The following is a 22,836-nucleotide window of genomic DNA, read 5'->3' as shown; positions in this document are numbered from 1 at the left end:
TCGATGGTTACTGAAAGACAGGTATTCAGGCGGCGAGACAGATACTAAATAAACTAACGATGTGCTAATACAGATGGCTACGGTTATAAAATGACTGAAGAGAGTGCTTATTCGAGAATCGCTGTATGAGGGATTGGCTAGGGACGATGTAGCGGTATACAGTTGCTTTAATTAGTTCATTTACACCGTCTTGAAATCGCGTTTGAGACTAATGAAACTTTGTTTTGATTACACAGAAACAATCAGACTGGTTGTACTTTCACTTGGTTAATTCCGAACCTCAGACGTCCAGTGAACTAAAGGGTCATCCAAGGAAGTCGAGGAGAAAGGGGGAAACCTAAGTTATGACTGAACGTGCTATAAGGTCATTTTGAAAACTGATAATTTTGAAGGTATAAGAATGGGATTCGCGATGACTAGGCACTATAGGCTGTCAGACATTTGTAAGGTCGAAATTCTTGTTGAAATGAATTTCTAGGTCGTTTGGGAAATGAAGGACTTGAGATTCTCGAGAGTGAGCGCCTGGATCTTATGAGAAATGAATAAGGTTATACGTCGAAGTTTTTGTAAATTGATTTGAGACTCTAGGCTGTTGTATGAAAGATTCCTAGCTGCGTAACTGATAAAGCTGTATCAATAACTGATATGAAGTTCCTTGAAAGTTGAGCAAAACATTAGCTTGAAATTCTGATGAGTGTAAGACTTATATTGCCAGTTTGCGAGAGATCCTTAACTACATCATTGGTAAACCACCAATAAAGCTGCACTCCTAGTAAATTTCTAGATCATCACTAGCAACTGAGCCTACTAGGATGGCCACCAATTTGTCCACTGCGTCTGTCTTGCCGCCGTCGTCTGGCAGGGCCCTCACGTCGAAGTGTTCCAGGTTCTTGCGGATGTCGTGTTTGAGGCAGGAGGTGAGTCGGGTCCGGCGCTCGCACTTGAGGAAAGCCAGAGTGCGCTGGAGGTTGTAGGGGAGGGGAATGCCCGTCTGGTCGGCACGAAGGCAGTCCTGTGAGTGAGGGAGGAAAAGGATTAATAAGTTCCTGCAGACTATCACGAACCTCACCTGACCTGTAAAAAACAGTGTGCGACCAGAAATTAAATAAACTTTGCACAGTTCTAAACGTTTCTGTTGCAGTCATACCTATACTATCCCACTCTCACTCAGGAAGGTCCGTAAATAGGAAGGCATTGTCTACGCTACCGTGATCCTAATTTTTTTACCTCTTCTGTCGGATGAAATATTTTATTAGCACACTGTTGCTACCTCCTAATGTTTTCATTCAGCTTTAGAAAGATCTCTCATGTTCAAGGTTCCAGTTAAAAAAAAAGACTCTCAAAAGCTTAACAAAATAGCCCGGAGATGGCAAGAATAAATGAATAATACGTCTTCAAACTGAAGGGATTTAACCGTAGGGGACCATCCTGTGTCCCCGAAAGCCTTTAGAACTTTAGGTGGTAGAAAATCCTCAGGCTGCCACCTGCAATCGAACCACAGTGTGTTAACACAACCACCTCCGCCTAAGTCTTTTGTTACCAGACTACTAAGGTGTCAGAACACAATGAAACAAATGTAACTTGCAAGTATACAGTTATTCAAGCATATCCACCCTTTCACCAGGCGTATCCAGAAAATCTTAGTGCAGGTAAAAAAAAAAAAAATGAGAGACAAAGGTTTACATTAATGTCCATCAATTACACGAGGCTCATTAATGTAGACAAGTAACTTCTTTGCACAATCACTGTCTTGCCCAAGAATACAACACGTAAAGGTTTAATTTTACATCCAGGTCCCCAGCTGTAGCATTTGGTGAACAGTAACAAGGGAGAAACATTATCCGAGAGTCTTACTGGTCCAAGAATGCTGCAGGCAGTAAGATTAAAGTTTAATGTTGTGGCGCGACTGTGGCGGTAAATCGTAACCTTTAGAGCACGAAAGTCACTCCAAAGATAAGTAAATAGTATGTTGGTAGCCAGAATAGAACAGTCAAGGTCTATGTTGTGGTGAAATTGTTTATACTGGACTTAACTACGGTTATATTCCTTTTAAGATTAATCTTTGCTACCCTTAGACAATATACGCAGCTCGAGAGATTTTTTCGAAATGGAGAAGTTAGATATACCCTTCAGTACCAAGGTGTTCTTTTGTGCTGAGTAAATTTATATTACAGTAGTCTGTGTAAACCATAAACGACGTCCTCTGGCTGGGAAAAAAAAAAAAAAAAAAAGTATCGGGAGCAACTCGAATTCAGCTACGGGACTTTTTTTTTTTTTTTTTTTCGTTTTTGCTGTCACTTGACTGTTTTCTTAATTCTGGAGAGACCTCTCGTAGTGGAGGAGTTTAACGGAGGTCGTTTCAGTTTCTCTTCCAGCCTCACCAGAGTTACATGAGTGGTCTAAATATTGCATAGTTTAATCAAATCATCTGAGTCCGTAAAACATACACAGGACTCCATCGTAGTACAGGTAATTGGACACAGGACACAAACGCGCGGGTACACCATGGCTTGATGTATGACTAAATCTCTCTCTCTCTCTCTCTCTCTCTCTCTCTCTCCCCTTCTTCTTCTTCTTCTTCTTTTCTTTCTTCTTTTCTTCTTCGTCTTCGTCTTAATATCTGGTGCATTTCAAGGGTTTCTATTATTCTAACAAGTCATCTCTTCAATCCAGTGATGTGTTTGTACTTAGTTGATTCATGATGCTGCCGTTTTATTTTGTTCGTCTTATGAAAGGTCTTTGGTACTGAAGGTGTTACTGAAGACTAACTCTAACCCTTCCAGTCAGAAACTTTGACCTGGCATTAGCTACATGAAAACGACGGAGATCAAGCTACCCTTCACGCTACTCATGTTCCGTCCTATGCTCTTTGGCTAAGGAGATTTCGTTACACATCTCCCTCATTTTTTTTTTTTCATATTACACCTCGGTGTCCTTTTGCAATCACCAATCCAAACTATGCAATGGTAAAAAGACATAAATAAAATAAAATTTCATGGTGTAATATGCAAGGAAAACGCTAAGAAGGAGACCGCCACGAAGCTCACTACACCTACGAGATAGTAAACATGATAATATAGCTTTATCAGTTCAGACAGGTGTACATCAATACCTTCAGACTGACGTCGCCAATTTTTAATTCTTTTCATCTGCAGACTATTCAGTTTAGCTTTAAGGAGACGTTTCGAGCTACTGGGATTAGGTATGGCCGTCATCAAACCATTCACAACCAAAGAGTTCTAAAATTGAATGAAGTCGACTGGTAGCAACAAAAATAACCTATACAAGGACGTCACCGGTCTTAAGAGGTTAATTACCATTTGTTTATAGTCAGATGCCTTAATCCCGTAAGGGGTTAATGACATCAACTGATCACATTCTCCAACTTTCCCCTGCCCATGCTTCATATGCAGCAATAACCAGTCCCGCCTACATATGAACCGAGTAACACATAAACATTCCAGCCATTCGCCAACACAGGATGTGGTTACGCCGCAATGGCAGAACTGCACATGCGCGTCAGTAATAAACCTAGGAAAATATGCAATCATTGGACTCAAGGAAACGAACTGCCTGCACAAGTGGATGCTGAAAAGAATAAAAACAGAAAGATAGAAGCACATAAACAGACACTGAGAGAGAGGCCACGTTCGACAAATCAGAATGAGAACAAATAAACAGTGATTACCTAGTACCTCTTTCATTGGCTCACAAAATCGATTTTTTTTTACGTAATGTGCACAGGTATAACAAAGTTAAAGGGAGGCGAATGTGGTGCATCTGTTACTATTCCTGAACACTGTTTTGCTGTGGCGAACAAGCGTGTGCATCCCAGTGATTAGTGGAGCTATGCTAGTCACGTGTAAACATACTAGGCAGGTTATTGTTGGGATCAGACGGAAGATGTTATTCCCCTGGCGGTAGTAATGGTCTGAGGAAGGGTGAGGTGTACGGGTTGTGCATGAGACTGGGAAGAATAGCCAATACTCACTCACTGTCATATTGTAACGGGCAACTAAGCGAGGTGGAAATGGTGAGGATGGACATCCTATTTCTATGGTTTCTTTTGAATGTGATCACCCCACCACGCAGTGCTTATGTGTTGCAAACAACTTTGTTGCATCCACGACACACACAGAATGAGAGATGGGAGTGTTTTGTAAATGAGACATCAATATACCTTGATCCTGACATCCCCACTTCATAATTATATGTAATTAAAATGATGGTATGCATCATCCGGTATCATTTATTAGCTTCATAAAATAGCAGTAAAGGTGAAGGATTAAAATCGTACCGTCATGGTAGTGCAAAGGTGGACGCCCTGGATGAGGTCATGGCGGAGTGACCCGTCCATCGGTAAGGAGTAGTAGTAGTTGGCGAAGGAGTCCACCTTAACACTCAGGTCATTGTCAATCTGCAACACAACACACACACTTACAATACCATAGCTCGCAGCACCTTTGGCCTTTGACCGGTATCTTGTTTTTTACTTTGCTGTATTAACTACATTACGATATTAGCTGCTGTTAAATTAACTGGTGATGAATAGCATTTATCTGAAGACGAATACAGCTGTTATTCAATTATTGCTACATACTTTGTATTCAGGAATAATATATAGTTGCGATAAACAATCTCAAAACCTTGTCAAAACTCTAGGAAATCTTAACCTAAACAATGTAATGGATTCGAATCTTCCTTCATTAGTTTGACACCTCCGAAATGTAAGATAATTGTTACCTACTTATCAATAGCTTGTGACGTGAACGATGAACTAAACTTCGTTATGGCGCCCATTTAAATATCAGCCAATATAAATTACAGGAGGAAATTTTGTTGTAGCCACTTGTGTCTGTTTTTTCCATTCATATTTCTCTCTCTTCTCTTCGCTTTCTTCTCTTCCCTCTTAGTTTACCTACTCCTCTCTCTTTCCTCCTCTCCTTTCTTTCCCCTCTTTCCCACCTCACATTTTCTCCTCTTTCTGTTCTTTAACCCTCATTTTCTCCTCTGCTCTCTCTCCTTTCCAATTCCTTCCCCCCTCCACACTCCCCTCCCTCTCTCACAGCGTTGATGGCAGCCAGGACACACGTGAAGTTACTCGTGGCGGCGTTAAACCTGTTGGCGGCGGTCACGATGCTGTCAGCGTCCCACAGTTGGCGCCCCGTCTGTAGGAAGCCGAGTAAGGAATGTTAATAATTTGATGGATGTGGAAATAAAATTAGAAAATGAAGAGAGAAGCCAAGGAGAAAAGTAAATATAGATGCAAAATTAGGAAGGAAGGGAGAAGAAAAGAAAACAAGGTATAGATAAATAAAAAAGGTATACAGGTTACGATGAGAGAGAGAGAGAGAGAGAGAGAGAGAGAGAGAGAGAGAGAGAGAGAGAGAGAGAGAGAGAGAGAGAGAGAGAGAGAGAGAGAGAGAGAGTTCGCACAGGTTATGGTTTGTTAGTTTGCAAGATTATGTGAAGTTATGTTACGTTAATTTGCTATGTTTGGTAAGGTAAGGCAAGGTAGGATTACACTGAGGTTGCCTTAGTAGGGTTGCTGAGATTCGATTGGGTTGGACTGAGGCTAAGTTTTAATATTGGTAAGATTGGGCTGCTTTAAGCTTGATTAATAACTTTGATGAGGTTAGTTTGGGCTAGGTGTGGTTAAATCTGCCTAGGTTAGTTATGGTGACGTTAGACTGGATTAGATCTGGTTGGACTATATTGTGATGTCAAGCCTTTTAAACTTTGCTCATATATTACTGAATTTTTGTCAGTCAGTAAACTGTACCGACATTTTATTCTCATAGGGAACCCTCATACTGTTTTTGACCATGACACAGTTGATCGTTTTCTGTGGCCTGAAGCCTTAACCGAACGTGAAAACCTGCAAATTACTTCCAGATGATTGTCGAAAATTATTAGCAAATCTAATATCAAATGAGTAATAAGACTTGCAGTACAATTAGAGTTTCATTTTGGACTAGCCTTCATCAGTCCTGCGAAACAAGATGTCATTATTTTCGGCAACTCTCCCTAAACCGTTGCAAGAGATTCAGTCTGTGCCTGTGTCTGTCCGTCTGTGTGTTTGTGCCTTAACTCCTCCTGCACTACTAGATGGATTTGAATTAAACTTCCCGGGCGAATTCGTCTGGTTACCCCGAAGACTTCTACTATATACAATTTTCCAATTATGATTTTTAGGGGAGGTCGGTCCCCACTCGACTCATCAAGAATTCTCAGAAACGGTGAAAGGACAGATATGGGTTTGATATTATACTACATACTGTGCTATGGATTCTCATCCGTAATGCGATATTTGAGGAACGTGATCCCCCTCGTGATTCTTGGAGGGGCCAGCCCCCCTCCCAAAAATAAAAGCTACAGGAATAGGGGAAACTGAGCACACGGATTTCAACGAAATTCTGAGGTTAGTTCGTTTGGTTCCTTGATAATGTCGTCCACCATATAAAATTTTCCACCATTATTTTTAGGAAGGGTCAGCCCTTCTCCTAAGCTTATAAAGGTTAGAAAATAGGGGACGGAGGGCAGATATCACTCTGATGATTATGTCAGTGCATGTTGTAGAATGGATTCCCATTCGCTGCTACTACTACTACTACTGCCACTGCTACTACTACTTCACTAGTACTGCCAGTACTACTACTACTGCTACTACTACTACCACTACTACTACCACTACTACTACTACTACTACCGGTACTACTATTACTACTACTACTACCGGTACTACTACTACTACTACTAGCCTACTACTACTACTACTACTACTGCTGCTGCTACTACTAATACTAATACTAATACTCTAAGAACAATTACTACAACAACTACTACTGTTGTTGTTGCTGCTGTTGCTGCTGATACAACAACAACAACAACAGCAATTACTACTGATGCTACTACTACTACTACTACTACCACCCAGAACATCTGGCATGGATTAATAACATGTATAGCAATATATGTGAAGAAATTATGTTTGCATCTCAGACTTATAAGAAAAAGATATATTGAAATTAATAAGTATAACGTAATTCCAGGCTAGAATCGAAGAGTCAAGTCGAATTATAAGATTGCTCAAGACTGTTTCTTAAGATGGGTTGGGAATGGAACACAAAGAGAAGGCACTGACTATGAAGAAGTGAAGCAGTATCGAACCATTTTAAAGAACAGCTTAAAACAATGTAAGAAAGCTGAGCACGAGGAAACATGTAGGTCAGTCGCTGAAAAGTTTGATTTAAAAGATAATAGAATGATTTGGAAAGAGGTTAATATTAGGAAAAGGAAGTACAGTATAAGAAGGCTAATATTATTGATGGAGAATGTATTAAAGATAGAATCGTGAATATTTTCGCAAGGAAATTTATGGGTAATTATAATGATGATGCATGGGAAGAACACAGGTTTCTTAACTTGCTTAAGAATGAATGGGCAGTGAGGCATAAGATGCACCTCAGAATTTCTGCTTATTCTCTTCGCAGAGCAATAAGTAATTTAAAAAACGGCATGGGACATGATGGTGTAAACTCTGTTTTAATAAAAAATTCATCTGATGATTTTTTAAACTATCTTATCAAAGTTTGTACATCCATGTTTTATTCATATTGTATTCCAGCCAGTATGCTTAAAGGTAATATTACTCCACCTCTCAAGGATAAGTGAGGCAACATTTTTGAGTCGGTAAAATATAGACCTGTGATGCAGTCATCATGTTTACTAAAAATAATAGAGATTCGCCTGCTGGACTTTTGGAAGAAAAAGTTTTCATTGATAAATGACGGTTTGGTTTTAGAAAGGGTGTGTCAACTGGAGATGCTTGTTATTTACTGAAAGAGATTATGCATGAATATACTTAAATAAAGGCACCGGAGTGGCACTGTTTGTCGATCTCTCCAAGGCTTTTGATACTGTGAATCATTTTTTGCTAGGTAAGACACTTTCAGTTCGTGGAGTTCCTGTTGACATAGTGCTTTTATTGATGCACTACCTTAGTAACCAGTATGTAAATGTTGTGCGGGAGGAGCTTCATGGCACCTTTCATCTTGTAGAAACAAGGATAAGACAAGGTGGCATATTTTCTCCTTTCTAATTCAAATTATATGTTGAGAGTATTGTAACAAATATTTCCAACATTGATAAAGGTTGTATGCTAGGGAAAACTAAACTTACTTACATATGCCGATGACATTTTTTGCTAAGTAATTCTTTAAATGATTTAGAAATACTTTATATGCTATTGAAGAGTGAATTATTGAGTCATGATATGAAAATGAATAAGACCAAGACTAAATGTATAATTTTTCGTAGGTCCACCCCCAAAAAGCTTTACAGTGTTATGACATAATATAATACAATTAACTTAGCAGGTGATACCTTTCATGTTGTTACTGAATATAAATATCTGGGACACATTGCTCTCTACAGGATGAGAGATGTGGAGTTTCAAATGTAAAAAAAAATTATGCTAACTTTAATAGCATTTTTAGATATTAAAAGCATGTTGATACCGCTACTGTGGTAGGTGGGGGCTCTCGCCATCCACTCACTCGATGTAGTGCTGCTCTCGGGTGTCTGCCCTTTCCTCTCCTCCATCCTTCTTTCCTTCCATCCTCTTCTGTCTTTCTTTCCTTCATTCTTTCCTCGTCTTTCTGCCTACGGGTGACTGTACACTCCCTCTTCTGTCTTTCTTTCCTTCATTCTTTCCTCTTCCCTCTACCTGTGGGTGGCTCTACACTGAGTGACAAACCAAATAGTTTCCTGTACACCAGGAAACCATTTACTACGCTGGGTGGTAACCATATAACCAGATTTTGGCGCCTGGTGGTTTAGTGGGTAATTACGGCACTCCAATCGGATTGAGCCGGTGAAGGTTTATATCCAAGGGATGGTTGTAATTTACTGCTCGTTTAATGTCACTCAGGGATGAGTGAGGCTGGTCACTCTCGTCTTAAAAGTCAGGACTAACTTGCCTAGCCCCGGGCTCCTACTCTCCTTATGGAGTAACGTAGGATTGGATGATGGATGGATGGATAATTCTTATTGTAAACCAGAATATGGGCTTAACCTTTGGAATAACCCTAAAGCCTGTAAGTCATAAATATTTCGTACTTTTGAGGCAGCTGTACCAAACGCTTTTAAGATAATTGTTGGAGGTCCTTCTTATAGCAGCAGCCACGAGGCCACGGAGGTGTGTGAACAGCTACATCTGAGACATCACCTGGCCCTCCATCAGGCACGCTACCATAAAAGATTACTTAAATCTAAATCTTCATTGATAAAGTTTAAATTGCCAGTATTACTTTTTGGCCTATTTATTATTTATGTGCAAAATTTATCTGAAGATAAATATTGCATGCCAATATCAGCTAATGGCTTAAATGTTATAAAATCTAGAATATTATAGGTACAATGTCACGAGGAGCGTCGTACCTTGTAGTGCTAACTGCTAGGGAGTCGTAGTCCCACTAGTGTAGATATGGTTTTAGATATATTTTATTTAATGTCTTTTATAATAGCCTACATTTTAAGAATGTCATCAGGAATTTGATCGGTTAAGTATGTTAGTTTTAATTAACGAAATATTTTTAGTGGCGTGCTTTATAATTATGTACGTAATATTCTTAAGTGTCTCTACAGAGATTTTTAGACTAAAATATCATATCAATGGGAAGCGGTTGTAGGAAAGTATTGTGTATATACTTAGAAAGATGATCTTTTTATTTATAATGACAATACATTATTTAATGGGTGACATTTCATTACTTTTTTCTCAGAACTTTCGTTAGGTTACTTTGTATATGTAATGTATCTAGTTATATATATATATATATATATATATATATATATATATATATATATATATATATATATATATATGATTGCTCCGAAAATTCACTATTATAGAGAGCCAGAATCAATAATGTTTAAACGCTGAATGAGACCGCTTTCAAATCTTGGTGTAACTGTGGATAAATTGTAATACGATGAAGAAATTAAACACCAAATTTCATTTAAATTGATTCATTGATAACGGAAATATTTAAAATATTAACGGCAGTAAATCACCTCATATGTAATGTTAACGACCTACTACCTAAAAATATACATATACTCGTATGTTGCCTTCATATTTCATACGTTACCTCCAGATATTTATTTATTTATTTTAGAAGAGCCTTTTCAAAATGGAAGAGTGTAATATAGCCTTCATTTACTCCTTCAGTACTATCGACCTTTCCGAAATTAAATCAAAATAATCTGTTTGGCAATCAGAAAAAAAAAAGCCTCGTTGTCCTGAAAAGGTAAATTAAGATTTTACCTGCTGGTTGTAAGGACGATATATAGGCACATCTCTGTTGCCCAGGTCGTCGTTGTTGAACCCGTAACTTGTCCGGTCCATAAATCCATTTCGGCTAGTGATGTAAGGGTTCTCTGGGCGTTGGGGACTGGTTGGGACAGGTACTGGGCGGATTGGACGAGGCATTGGGCGAGTTGGGCCATATGGGCGTGATGGACGAGAACTGGGGCGGTTTTGGTCGAAGGGTGAGGCTTCGTATAAGACGCGGGAGTTCTGAACGGATGAGGTTCCAGGGTAGTAGGTGCCGGACGACTGTGGATAGGGGTTCTGTTGGTTCTGTGAAAAAAATTGTGAAAGAAAATCATTATCATCAGCATAATCATCATTGTCATTATCACTATCTTCATCATCGTGGTGTATCTGGTAATTAATAACTATACATACGGTACATAAATACTCTACGCACCATAAAGTGTTTTGTTTGGTCTTGCTAGTAGGATATAAAGAAATAATTACCATAATATGATATATGGTAACTAGTTTATGCGCATTACGGTCATGATTCACCATATACTGTACATGAAATTTCAGTATTATAATGCTTGAGAAGAAAACTAAAGTGTACTGACTTCATAAGCAGAATATGGAAACAGTAAAATAATTTGTCAAATTCTTGAGCCAGTTTCAAATTAATGTACTTTTCCAATTAGTTAAAGATTTTAGGAAATAATGCTTATTTAAATGTATTTCCATGTAAAAGACTGTACCCATTAACTCTCTAACAACAGTGCCCTTGGCTGAACAAAATTGTTTTACGTTAGCGTGAAAGAAATACATAAATATGTCGTCTGAGGCAGCAAAAGGGTTACGCTGGATAAGTTTTAGGGCCTTGACGGCCAGGCTCTCTCTCAGCCGAACATAGTCGTATGGTGTGTGCCTGAGTAGAATACGTTAGTAGATCTAGTGCACAAAGAGATTGTTTCCAGTAATACAAAGGCCACTTGGTAATGGACGTGTACTAACCGCATAAGATGTATTTTAAGGAAATGTAACCTAACACAGATCTGAAATCAGCCATTCAATCATCCTGCCGTCAGCGTACTATACACATCTAGGCGATTTATCTTAATTTAAATATCATGTCGTATAAAAGATCGTCAACATTAATTCTCTATCTCGCAGCGAAACAGTCGCCTGTTGTTGGCTTAAATATAAAGTAGGCCAAAGGCAGTGAAAGGGTAATTCTTTCTTTTCTCAACCGTCTGACTTCTAGGAATTCTCACAAATTAATATAATCATATGGCATTGGACAGGCTATAATGTTAGAGCGTGAAACTATACTCCTGGCTGGGTTAGAAAACAAAGACAATTCAAGTGTTCACTAAAAATCAGTGCTCCTTTATTCCCATAAAAAAATCGACTTCCGAGTTCATTTTTCCAATACAAACCAAAATAAGATAAAGTGGAAAAAAAAAGGAACCTTCACTGTCAACTTGCCTGTTCACCAAATGACGAGTATCCGTACGGTGTGTACGAGGAATCTCGTGCCGCCAGCAGCAGTGTTTGGGGCTGCGTGGCGCAATACCGGATGGCATCAGTCACCTGGGTTAGGTAGTGGTGGTATACGTCACCACCCAGGCAGTGTTCCATCACCTGCGTTGAATAAGTTAGGTTAGACTAGGTTAGATGCCAAAGCTACAGAGACCTTTGCTTAATGACCTTGGTTAGCTGTGGTATGGGAAGTTCATATGGTGTGGTGTTGCTTGGTATGGTATGGTGTGGCATGCCTTGGCTAAAGTCTATCTATCTATCTATCTACAGCCCGACGCCCTAATCCCGCAAAGGGTGGCCGCAGACAAAACGCCTCCAAGTCACTCTGTCACCCACCATTTGACTCCCCTCCCCCAACTCACCCCCTCCCTCATATACCTCTCAACTCCATCCCTCCACCTCATCCTTGGTCTACCCCTCCCTCTCCCTCCCTCCACCTCACCTACATACACCCTCTTAGTCAGTCTTTCATTCTCCATTCTTTCCACATGTCCAAACCACCTCAGTGTATTTCTCCTAATCTTTTCAACCACATCCACATCTACCCCACAACGTTCCTTCACTTCTTCATTCGTCAACCTGTCCCTCCACGTCACTCCACATGCTCCTCTCAAGTAACTCATTTCTACTGCTCTCACTCTTGACTTGTTCCCCTCTTGCAAGGTCCACGCCTCGCTTCCATACGTCAGGGTAGGGATCACAATACCGTCATGCAGTGACTTCTTAACTTCCATACTCACCTCCCTATTTCTCATCACTGCTTTCAGTGTACCAACAACCTTTCTTCCCTGCTGTACCCTTTCACGTATTTCATCCCCCAAAGTTCCATCCTTACTCATCACACTACCCAAGTACTTGAATGCACTCACATTCTCCATATCCTCACCATCCAACCTCACTGCACACTCTGTGACTTCATTCCTCTCAAACACCATAACTTCACTTTTGTTTACATTAACTTTCAGCTTCCTCCTCCTACACACTGTCCCAAATTCATTCACCAAACCTTGCAACTCCCATTCATCTTCACTCAACAATACTGTATCATCAGCAAACAGCAACACCGGAAGCTTCCAAATCTCACCCTCATTCATTAGGGCCACCCCACATCCACTGCCCTACCTTGCACCTCCTTTACAACCCCATCCATATATATATTAAACAGCCATGGAGACATCACACACCCCTGTTTCAGTCCCACATTGAGATCAAAGAACTCACTCAGCTCACCATCCACTCGCACCGTAGCCCTAGCTCCCTCGTACATACTCTTCACAGCACTCAACAATTTCCCCTCCACTCCATATATTCTTAATACCTTCCACATACCTTGCCTATCTATTCTGTCATAAGCTTTCTCCAAGTCCATGAAGGCAGCATACACTTTCCTTCCCTTCTCTAGATACCTCTCCACTAAACATCTTAGAACAAATATCTGATCTACACACCCTTTTCCCTTCCTAAATCCCCCTTGTTCTTCTCCAACTAGCTCCTCTGTCATATGCCTAACCCTATCAATGAGTATTCTACCATATATTTTACCAGTCACACTAAGAAGGCAAATACCCCTATGGTTACCACATACTTCTCTCTCCCCTTTTCCTTTGTACAGAGGAACAATTATACCTGATTTCCAGTCGTCTGGAACCCTTCCCTCTTCCCAAGCCAATCTACACAACTTCCATATCCACTCCACAACAATCTCACCCCCATACCTAAGCATTTCACCACACACTCCATCAATTCCTGGGGCCTTTCCCATCTTAATCTTCTTCATCGCTTCCACTACTTCCGACCTACTGATCTCTTCCTCCCTCCTCTCATCTCTTCTTCTCCCAGCCATTCCCCAACCACTTATACTCACACTGCTTTCAATCTCTACATTCAACAACTTCTCAAAGTGCTCCTTCCATCTCCTCAATTTCTCTCTCTTCTCCACCAACAATCTATTATTCCTATCTTTCACTTCCCTACTATTTCCCCTTTCACACTGCCTTACTTTCTTTACCTCCTTCCAAAACAATTTCTTACTCTCCCTCCATTTCACACTCAGATTCCTCCCAAACTCTTCATCCACTTTCTTCTTACTCTCCTTCACCAGTCTCTTAACCTCCCTTCTCCTGCTCACATATACCTCTCTCTTCTCTCTCTCATCTTCTCCCCTACCTCTACTCGCCAACCATTCACTATATGCCTTCTTCTTTTGTTCCACAGCTCGTTTCACCTCATTATTCCACCATGCTGTCCCTTGCACACCCTTGCATCTCCTCCTCACTCCACAAACCGCCTCACACGCTGCGCTTATCTCTTCCGTGAATATCTTACATACGTCTTCCTCCCCTTCCATCTGCTCTAGCTCATACCTTCCCAATCTTTCTTCCACTATGCTCTTATACTCTGTCATTTTCTCACTATCTTGCAATTTCTCCACTCTTCTCACAGGAGCTGCTTCCTCCTGTCTTCCCCTTCGTCTCCTCAACCACTTTCTTTGCAGCTCTACCTTGGCCATCACTAAGTGATGGTCCGAGACTCCATTCCCCCACCCTCTCCACACCCTTGCATCCAACACTTGTCTTCTCATTCGCTCATCCACACACACGTAGTCTATCATTGCCTTTCGATCAACAAGTTCACCATCCATCCTCCTCATTACTCTCCATGTCGCTAAGGTCAACTAAAGTGAATCACTTCGCGTCCGAAAATCGCATTGAGGAACATAAGGATAAAGCCGCTCCTAGAGATGCCCTTGCATCTGTCTAAAGGTCTATCTATCTGTCAGTCTACCTATCAATTTATGTGTCTGACTATGTATCTATATACCTATCTATCTATCTATGTCTGTCTGTTTTTCTATCAATCTCTATGTGCTGACGTTAACCTCCCAATGTCCTAGTTTTATGAAGTAATTAGCTGAAAAACTGACATGAAAGCACTGAAAACGGAGACAATTTTAAGAAGGGTAAGAGTTGTGTCAACTCAGACATCAGTGGTTTTATAATTGTAAATAATTTAGATTTTGAAAAAAATGGCAAGGTCCTTTGCAAAAAATGTAACCTTATAGCTTATAAAGCTTACGATAACTATCCTGTAATAACAAGAGGTGGGCAGAACCCACGGACACATTAAATGAACACTGCAAACACTGAAATGAGTATGGCGGCGGAAGAGTAGTAAACAGAGGCGAAAGGATGGTTGAGATCGGTGAATACAAGAGCGGAATGGTAAGACAGTAAAGGGAAGTATAAGAACACACACACACACACACACACACACACACACACACACACACACACACACACACACACACACACACAGAGTCTGAAGCTGTAGCCACATTTTTTTTTTTAAATAACAGAACAGAGGAAGGAAAAACAAATGCATAAAAAAAATAATCCATACACCAGATTACTGGTGTCCTCTGTTCATAAAATATCTGTAACAGTTAGACTTGAACAGCTGTAGGTTGAAGTTTGGAGGGAAACAACTCTGGGGAAGCGAGTTCCAAAGAGATGCAGTTCGGGGAATGAAAGAATTCTGATAGGCAGTAGTTCTGCGATATGGCTGAGTGACATTCCAGTCATGAGCGCTACCAGATGCCCGTGTAGCACGAGAGAAGGCATGGAGAGGTGGCACCATGGACGCAACTTCGTCTGAGCATTTGCCATAAAAATATCTGTAAAATAATGCAAGGGAGGCAACATTCCTTCCTACTTGCAGGGGAGGTAGTTTATTTGTAATGGCAGTGTTGTTCATAATTCTGACAGCCTTGTTCTGAAATTTGTCTAGTTGTGTTAATGCAACTTCTCCACATCCATTCCACAAGGGTGAGCAATATTCAAGCTGAGAGCGCACATGACTCATAAATTACAGCTAATTTCACCTTCGTGAAAGCGTATTTCTCGTAGAACTGCTCCTGTCCTTGCGTTGGTGAAAACAAACACAATACCATCAGCGTCGCCATGGCAACCACGATACCTCTGATGATATGCCTGGCCATGGTCGTCCTGGGGAGGGGGGAAGGGAGGAGATAAACAAAGAAGCAATCCATTCATTTAACGCCTGTGTCCAGTTCTATGAGCTAAAAGCTTTATGTTTAGATGGCTTTGCTCATTTGATTTCGGTTGGCCCTGCTCGTCTTGGTCGTCTGTCGAAAGCTGCAGTGGGTTGGTTATATTAGGGAACAAGTGTTCACTACACGAGGCGATGGGTGAATCAGCATCGACTGTAGTTAATATAATACAGGTATGCTAAGCCCTCTTCACCCCCCCACACACACACATACGCACATAAAGCAAATACACGTATTAGAGCTTGTTTAGTAAATCTGCGTAGATTAATAAATAAATAGTCTAATTTAGAGGATCATGAAACAGATACACAGGTCAGACCATTTTTACAAATGTGCTAAGTTTGCCAAATAACTCTCCTATGTAATGGCTCACGTACTTGCCAAAGACTTCGGCATGATTACGCATATCAAAATCATGGCTGAATACCAACAACAAAATGTTCTAGCAGAGGTTATAGTTTCAGTAGCAGAAGGAATGATAAAGAGGGGACTGAAGTACTAAATTTATACTAAAACAGGACTTCATCCAACTATAATCTCAAAGTCATCTCTGGACAACACTGACAGTATTTCCTTCCAGCTTAAAAGACTAATCACGTTATAAATGACGCTTGGGTTAATTTATCATCCTCCAGCGCAGCCATATGAAACTGACAAAAAGAACTACTATTAAATTGGTGAAATATGATGCACTAACCTAAAGTACTGTAATTCTTACCAATTTTAATTTACCAGTTTCCAAAAGAGGAGGTGCCATATCATTGAACACAGGGCTACAATTGTGCACAAATTGAAGTAGAGTTCATTGCATCAGCTTGCAGAACGACTATCATGTAGAAGAAACATCAGAGATTTTGCTTTTGGCCGTATCAGAAATTTTAGTCAATAATAATTACGGTAGGAGAAAAATATAATACTAGTGATCATCGTATCATCACTCGTATTATCAAAATCGATGATGACAGTGTTAACGTCATTTACAAGAAGTTAGTTAACTAGAGGAAGGTTGACTTTCAATGGGAGGTACAGTTTAGCACTGAAATTCATGGTGTTTGAACTGTCACTATTTGTAGAAAAAGATGGAATGCTTAAAAAAATCCACGGGAGGTATAGTTTCACTTATGAATTCTTGGTATTTGAACTGGCAGTCTTTTTTTTTTAGAAAAAGAGGGACTGTGTAAGTAGCATTACATTCTGACCATTGTGAAGTGGTTGTTTCGGGTCTTTCAGCCGGGTATACGATAACTTAACAGGAGCTTGTAATTATTGCCACATCCTTCAAAATGTGCTACTCACTGAATCACGAACTTGTGACTTCAATGGACAAGTGATTGGAACTGCATTGTCCAAACACTAGATATCAGTGACTTATAGGAATCATTCACAGAAATGCTCAACAGAGCTGTCAAGTTATGTGTTCCAGTGCATAACAGACAGAAAAACAAACAATGCACGCAAATGTCGGTGCAATTCAGTTAAGCGCTGTTTTTTATTATTACTAAAAACACACAAAATTATAATACCACAAAGAATCAAAGGATCAATAAGAAATATGACGTTCCTCGTGGGCAATTTATAAAGTTAATAAAACAAGCCTGCAGGTCAGAGTTGTAATTCTCTATGTTGCATTTCTGAAGCAGTTCTTATAGGATAGCCTACTGTATTCAGAGATGCAGCCTATCGTATTTGTAAAGCCATATTTGTAGTCGTAGTTACCTCCGCCACCGAAGTTGGAGGAGGTTATGTATTCATCTATGTTAGTCTGTTTGTCCACACGATATGTCCAGATATTCTCAGTGAATTTCAATGAAATTTTTTGGAAGAGTGGGCCATGGTCCAAGAAAAAACTGATTAAATTTGGAGGCAGATCCAGATCCAGATCCGGAGTATCTCGCACAATATCTCCACAAGTTCTCTATGAATTTCAATGAAATTTTATGGAAGGGTGGGTCATGGGCCAAGAAAGAATTTATTAAATATGGGGGATGATCTGAATCAGGATCCGGATCCTAGGTATCCCGCACAATATCTCCTAAAGTTCTCAATGAAATTGAGAGGTGGGTCATGGGTCAAGGAACAATTTATTAAATTTGGGGGCGGATCCGGGTCCTCTGTTTTCTACACAATATCTCCACGGATCGGGATCCAGATCCATTTTAATGGGAATGGCAGTGGCGGAGGTAAGAACTCTCTGAGTGCTTTCTAGTTATAGTCTTGTTGTCTGAAACTACAGTTATAGAATTCAGCAGCAGCAACAGACGCAGGTGTATCCTGTCGTATTTTTGAATTCAAGGTTGTAGTCACAGCGTAAAATACAAGCACAAACTTTTCCAGCCTCACCACGCGATCAAACCACAACTGTAGAATCCTGCAGTTGCAGCTGTAGCCTGTCGTATTTCTTAAACCACAGCACTGTTGCAGTCACAACTGTAATAATGTCAAATGCGAGTAAAATCTATCCAGCCTCACCACTCGATCTCTTATCTGAAAATGTGGAGAGGCAGGCTGGCATTTTTAGTTTATATTGCGACAGTGTTTACCCCCTTGGTTGGCTGTCTCTCCTCAACCTCGCTTCCTGTCTGCCTGCCTGCCTGTGCCGTCGTGCTGATGTCCTGGGCGGCACATCGTTCTCTGCTCCCTGCCTCGCGCCGCTTGCCTGCTTCCTAATTTGTCGTCGCGCAGGTCCGGGAGGTGCTTGTCGTTCATCTCGGGTTTCCACAGTTAGTGCAAGCGATGTCCATACTCGCTGAACACTCTGATGATGATGAGACTCTTGCTCTTATGTGTTTCCTGTTTTCTTGATTCAGAGATTGGGATGGTGATGATGATGATGATGATGATGATGATCTTGTTGAGAATCGTAGAGAGGGGATTATATTAGGACCTTAGTGGGATGTGGATGAGGCAGTTGTATGGGTATCTGTTGCAAGCAGTAAAGTAGAAATAGATATAGACTGTAACGCGAATCTGCTTTCCCTCTTGATTTGTGGTGATAACGAATCGGTCATTTGTTTGTCTTGTTATCTATATATTTATCTGGAGCTGCGGTGGCTTCAAACAGATATGTCCTGTGACCCATTGTCATTGCCATGAGTTTCATCATCATTATTAATCAAGTTAACTTGGAGGAAAACTTAAGGGCGCATCCACATGTGTGCTCAAACAAGTTTTGGCAACATGTAAGCAACACAGTAACGAACACGCTGCGATCATGCTGGGAGCAGAAGCTTCCAGATCATGTTGGCAACATCACGATGAAGTCTCAGCTGCCTGGTATGGACACACTTATCCCATCGCCTCTGTTGCCAGTGTTCGAAGCTGCATTGAAACATGTTTGCACACATATGTCGAAATGCTGCTGCAAACCTGTTCCTGAACATGTTCCCAGCTGTGTTGCCAACATATGTTTGAGTACACGTGTGGACGCGCATTAGGTTTCATGAAGATTATAATCGTTTTTCTCAATTAATAATTATGAAAACTGCAGTGTCGATGGAACCAGCACAGCCACAGGATCGCATAGAAATTATCTCTGTCTCTACGAGATTTCACTAATTCACTAATAATAATGGTAATAATAATGGTTTAGGAGCAGCAAGACCAAATTAAAAGATGTCATTTACTGATGGGGTTAACGGAGTTTGCTTCTAATTTCTTCATTATGAGAGATCTCTATACTGAGTCAAAGCGTTTGGTTCTAATAAAAAAAAAAAAGGTCACTAAGATGACATCTTTTAAATTTTATTCTTGATAGTTCTAGGTGATTTAGTTATATTTTGGAGAGTTCCTTCTGTAGCGAAGGTTTAGAAACAGCCTCCATTTTCTTCAGCCAGACGCCTCTCTCGTAGCTGAATAAAATAGTCAGAAGGAATCACGAATAAAATAACTAGACGTCACTGGAGTGAAGGGGTTAAGAAAGCTGATATCTAAGGCTATGAATTTATAGATGATTGTTCAGAATAAATTACTCATAAATAACTAATATGGGTAGCAACATAGTGCCTGAGATTGGGAGTCTGACAAAGTGCGTGCATTAATTCAGGGTGTTTGGAAGAAGGAGAGGGCGACCGGGAGCAAGCTGAAGATATATCGTATGAGAGCTTATAGGGGAGAAGGATGCTTCGTGGGAGAAGGGTCATTACTGAGTAAATGGACAAACGACTGGTGATCCATTTGACAAGACGACAGCTATAGGCTACATAGGACACAAATCCGCCTCCAAGGCACACATAAATGCATTCCTAGTCGTGTAATTTTTTGTGTCATATATTTTCCGCTTCCATTATCACACATAAAGTCATTCTCAGTTTTGTGTGTTTTTACCTTTTTGTTCTGTTCTGATGATTCGTTTCCTATTTTTATTTTGTCTGGCTTGCAGACTTGCCCGTCACTTCCTATACTCTCTTCCCTGCAGCTCCGTGATCCCTAACCCTTCAACTTTTCTTCAAGTCATGTTTTAATCCCTTCCTTCTCTTCAGCTCTGTCCCCTATGTCTTGTCATTATACTATTATTACTAGCCGCGATAGCGAAGATGGTACTGTTTTCAGTTTGTCTCTGTGTGTGTGTCCGTTAGCACAACTTCGCAACCGCTCGAAATATCATCACAAAATTTTACAGGTGTGTAGTAGGGAAAAAAATCGACCAAGACTTCGAAATTGGTGAAAGTAGGTCAAGGTCTGTGTGTCCGTTACCATGATAACTTCTCAACCGCACAAGATATCATCACAAAAATTTACAGGTGTGTAGTAGGGATGAGAATCTCCGAGTATTGTTTTCAGTTTGTCTGTCTTTGTGTCTGTTAGCACGGTAACTTCGCAACCCTCAAGCTATCGTCACAAAATTTTACAGGTGTGTAGTAGGGATGGATATCTCCTACGAGTTCGAATATTGGTGAAAGTAAGTCGTCTGTGTGTCTGTTACCACGATAACTTCGCAACCGCTCAAGATATCATCGCAAAATTTTACAGGTGTGTAGTAGAGATGAAAATCTCCTATGAGTTCGAAATTGGTGAAAGTAAGTCAAGGTCTGTGTGTCTGTTACCACGATAACTTTGCAACCGCTCAAGATATCATCACAAAATTTTAAAGGTGTGTAGTAGGGATGAAAATCTCCCTCGAGTTCGAAATTAGTGAAAGTAGGTCAAGGTCAAGGTCATATTCCGAGCCGCGCTAGATATGTATCTGCTAGCGGCTGGTGTGATCCCCCCCCCCCTTAGGGAGCCCTGTAGTCATCATCATCATCATCATCATCATCATCATCATTATTATTATTATTATATTATTATTATTATTATTATTATTATTATTATTATTATTCGCCAGTGAAGGACTCTCCCTAGCATCTCTTTGTTAGCAATTTATTTTAGGTCTTAGCACCTCAATATCCCTTACTAATATCTTTTAATACCCACATGGATTGTATAAGTAAAATACAAGAGAATGCATATGTGCAGTGTCCAAAAATGAACTGGTAAGGAGAAGGTACCAAGAAGCCCTCCAAAGCTGATGAGAAAACCACTTTTTCTTCCCAGTCATGTTATAATTCCACCTCCTACCCCTTTCTCTAGCCCCTGCCATTCTCTCTAAATTATCTTCCTTTTTACATTCCTTCTCACAGTACTATTCTTCTTATTGGAACCCTGCCATTCATTGCAACTTATCTTCCTTTTTCCCTTTCCTCGCAGCAGCCTTCACCTCTTCATTGTAACTTTTGTTCCTTTCCTCTATCATCTTCATATCCCTATTATCCTCATTTCAAGTCCCTCCTTCATTGCAGTTTATTCTGTTATTTTTTCTTTGTTGCAAGACAATTTTCACCATTACAGCCCAGTCTCTACTTTCCTCAGTCCTGTCTCCCTTATAGTGTTATTCTCCCCATGACATTTCGTTCTCACATTGCAACTCTCTTTCTTTTACCTTTCTTCCTCATATTGCACTTCTTTTCACTGCAGCCCTCTCACTCTCACTTCAAATCTCTCTCTTTTGAACTCTCCCTTAACTCATCCTCCTCCTTCCCCCTCCTCCTTACATCGCACTGCTCCTCAAAGCAGTTTTCTCCCTCTATTCCTTCCTCTACCCCTATCCTGGCTCACTAGACCAAGAATGCTGGGTCTTCTCTGCGAATGGGCCAGCTATATGCTCATCAAGGTTTTGTTGTCCGCATCACATTATAGCTTGCTCTAAAAACTCCGGTGCTAAATCGACAATACGCTCCTTTCTCCTTCCATTTCACCTCTCACCGTTTCCCTTTCCATCTCTCTCTCCATTTCCTGCCTTGCTTTCCTCCTCCTCCTTTCCCTCTGTCCATCTTTCCTTCATCTTTTCCCTTTATCTCCAGTTTCCCTCTCCATCCTCTTCCCTTCCTTCATATCTTTCCCTCATCGTATACCCCCCCACCTTTTCTCTCCCCACATTCCTTCCCTCTTCCTTCCCTCCTTTCTTCCTCCATCTCTCCTGCCTCCTTTCTCTCTCTCTCTCTCTCTCTCTCTCTCTCTCTCTCTCTCTCTCTCTCTCTCACCTACCTCCTCCCCCACTTATATCCCAAATTTTCTTTCTTTTTCCCTTTTCATATCCTTTCCCCCCTCTTCTCTTCCCTCCCTTTACCTTCCTTCCTTCGTCCTTACCTCCTTTCTCCTCTTCCTTTCCTCCCTCCTTTCTCCCTCTTCCCCTCCTTCCTCTCTCTCTCTTTTCCCCTCATATCTTCCTCTTTCCTCACTCTGCTCCTCCTCCTTTCCTCATCCAGCACAGTCTCCTTCATCTTCCCATCTTCTCCACCAACCCTCTCCATCTCTCCCTCACCACACCTTCCTCCCGCAAGCGTCAAAAGGCGTATCACTATCCACTACCCCTTGAGGCGGCGTAGGGCGGTGGTAAGTGGAGCAGCAAGGACACTCACTCCACCTTAAC

At 40.7% G+C, this 22,836-nt stretch overlaps 1 protein-coding gene across 1 annotated transcript; it reads right to left on the bottom strand.

The window, feature by feature from the left end:
* Positions 1–769: 769 nt before the first annotated feature.
* On the bottom strand, positions 770–18,635 carry LOC145406595 (uncharacterized). Its single transcript, XM_080277670.1, has 7 exons — positions 18,517–18,635; positions 16,648–16,702; positions 11,807–11,962; positions 10,331–10,645; positions 5,067–5,168; positions 4,298–4,417; positions 770–1,012 (listed from the first exon to the last, which is right to left on the bottom strand). The coding sequence occupies exons 1-7, from the start codon at positions 18,633–18,635 to the stop codon at positions 770–772; spliced, it is 1,110 nt and encodes a 369-aa protein (XP_080133796.1).
* Positions 18,636–22,836: the final 4,201 nt, after the last annotated feature.

Source organism: Coenobita brevimanus, chromosome 71 (genome assembly GCF_032717465.1).
Source record: "Coenobita brevimanus isolate Jiangsu-jjx chromosome 71, ASM3271746v2, whole genome shotgun sequence".
NCBI classification, from domain to species: domain Eukaryota; kingdom Metazoa; phylum Arthropoda; class Malacostraca; order Decapoda; family Coenobitidae; genus Coenobita; species Coenobita brevimanus.
This window is presented reverse-complemented; position numbering and strand designations above follow the sequence as displayed.

Coding starts and splice junctions, on each gene's coding strand:
- LOC145406595 (XM_080277670.1), bottom strand. CDS start 18,635: ATGAACGACAAGCACCTCCCGGACCTGCGCGACGACAAATTAGGAAGC. Junction 11,963..16,647: donor AAACTGGTAAATTAAAATTG/GTAAGAATTACA, acceptor TATTCAACGCAG/GTGATGGAACACTGCCTGGG. Junction 10,646..11,806: donor ACTCGTCATTTGGTGAACAG/GCAAGTTGACAG, acceptor TTTTTTTCACAG/AACCAACAGAACCCCTATCC.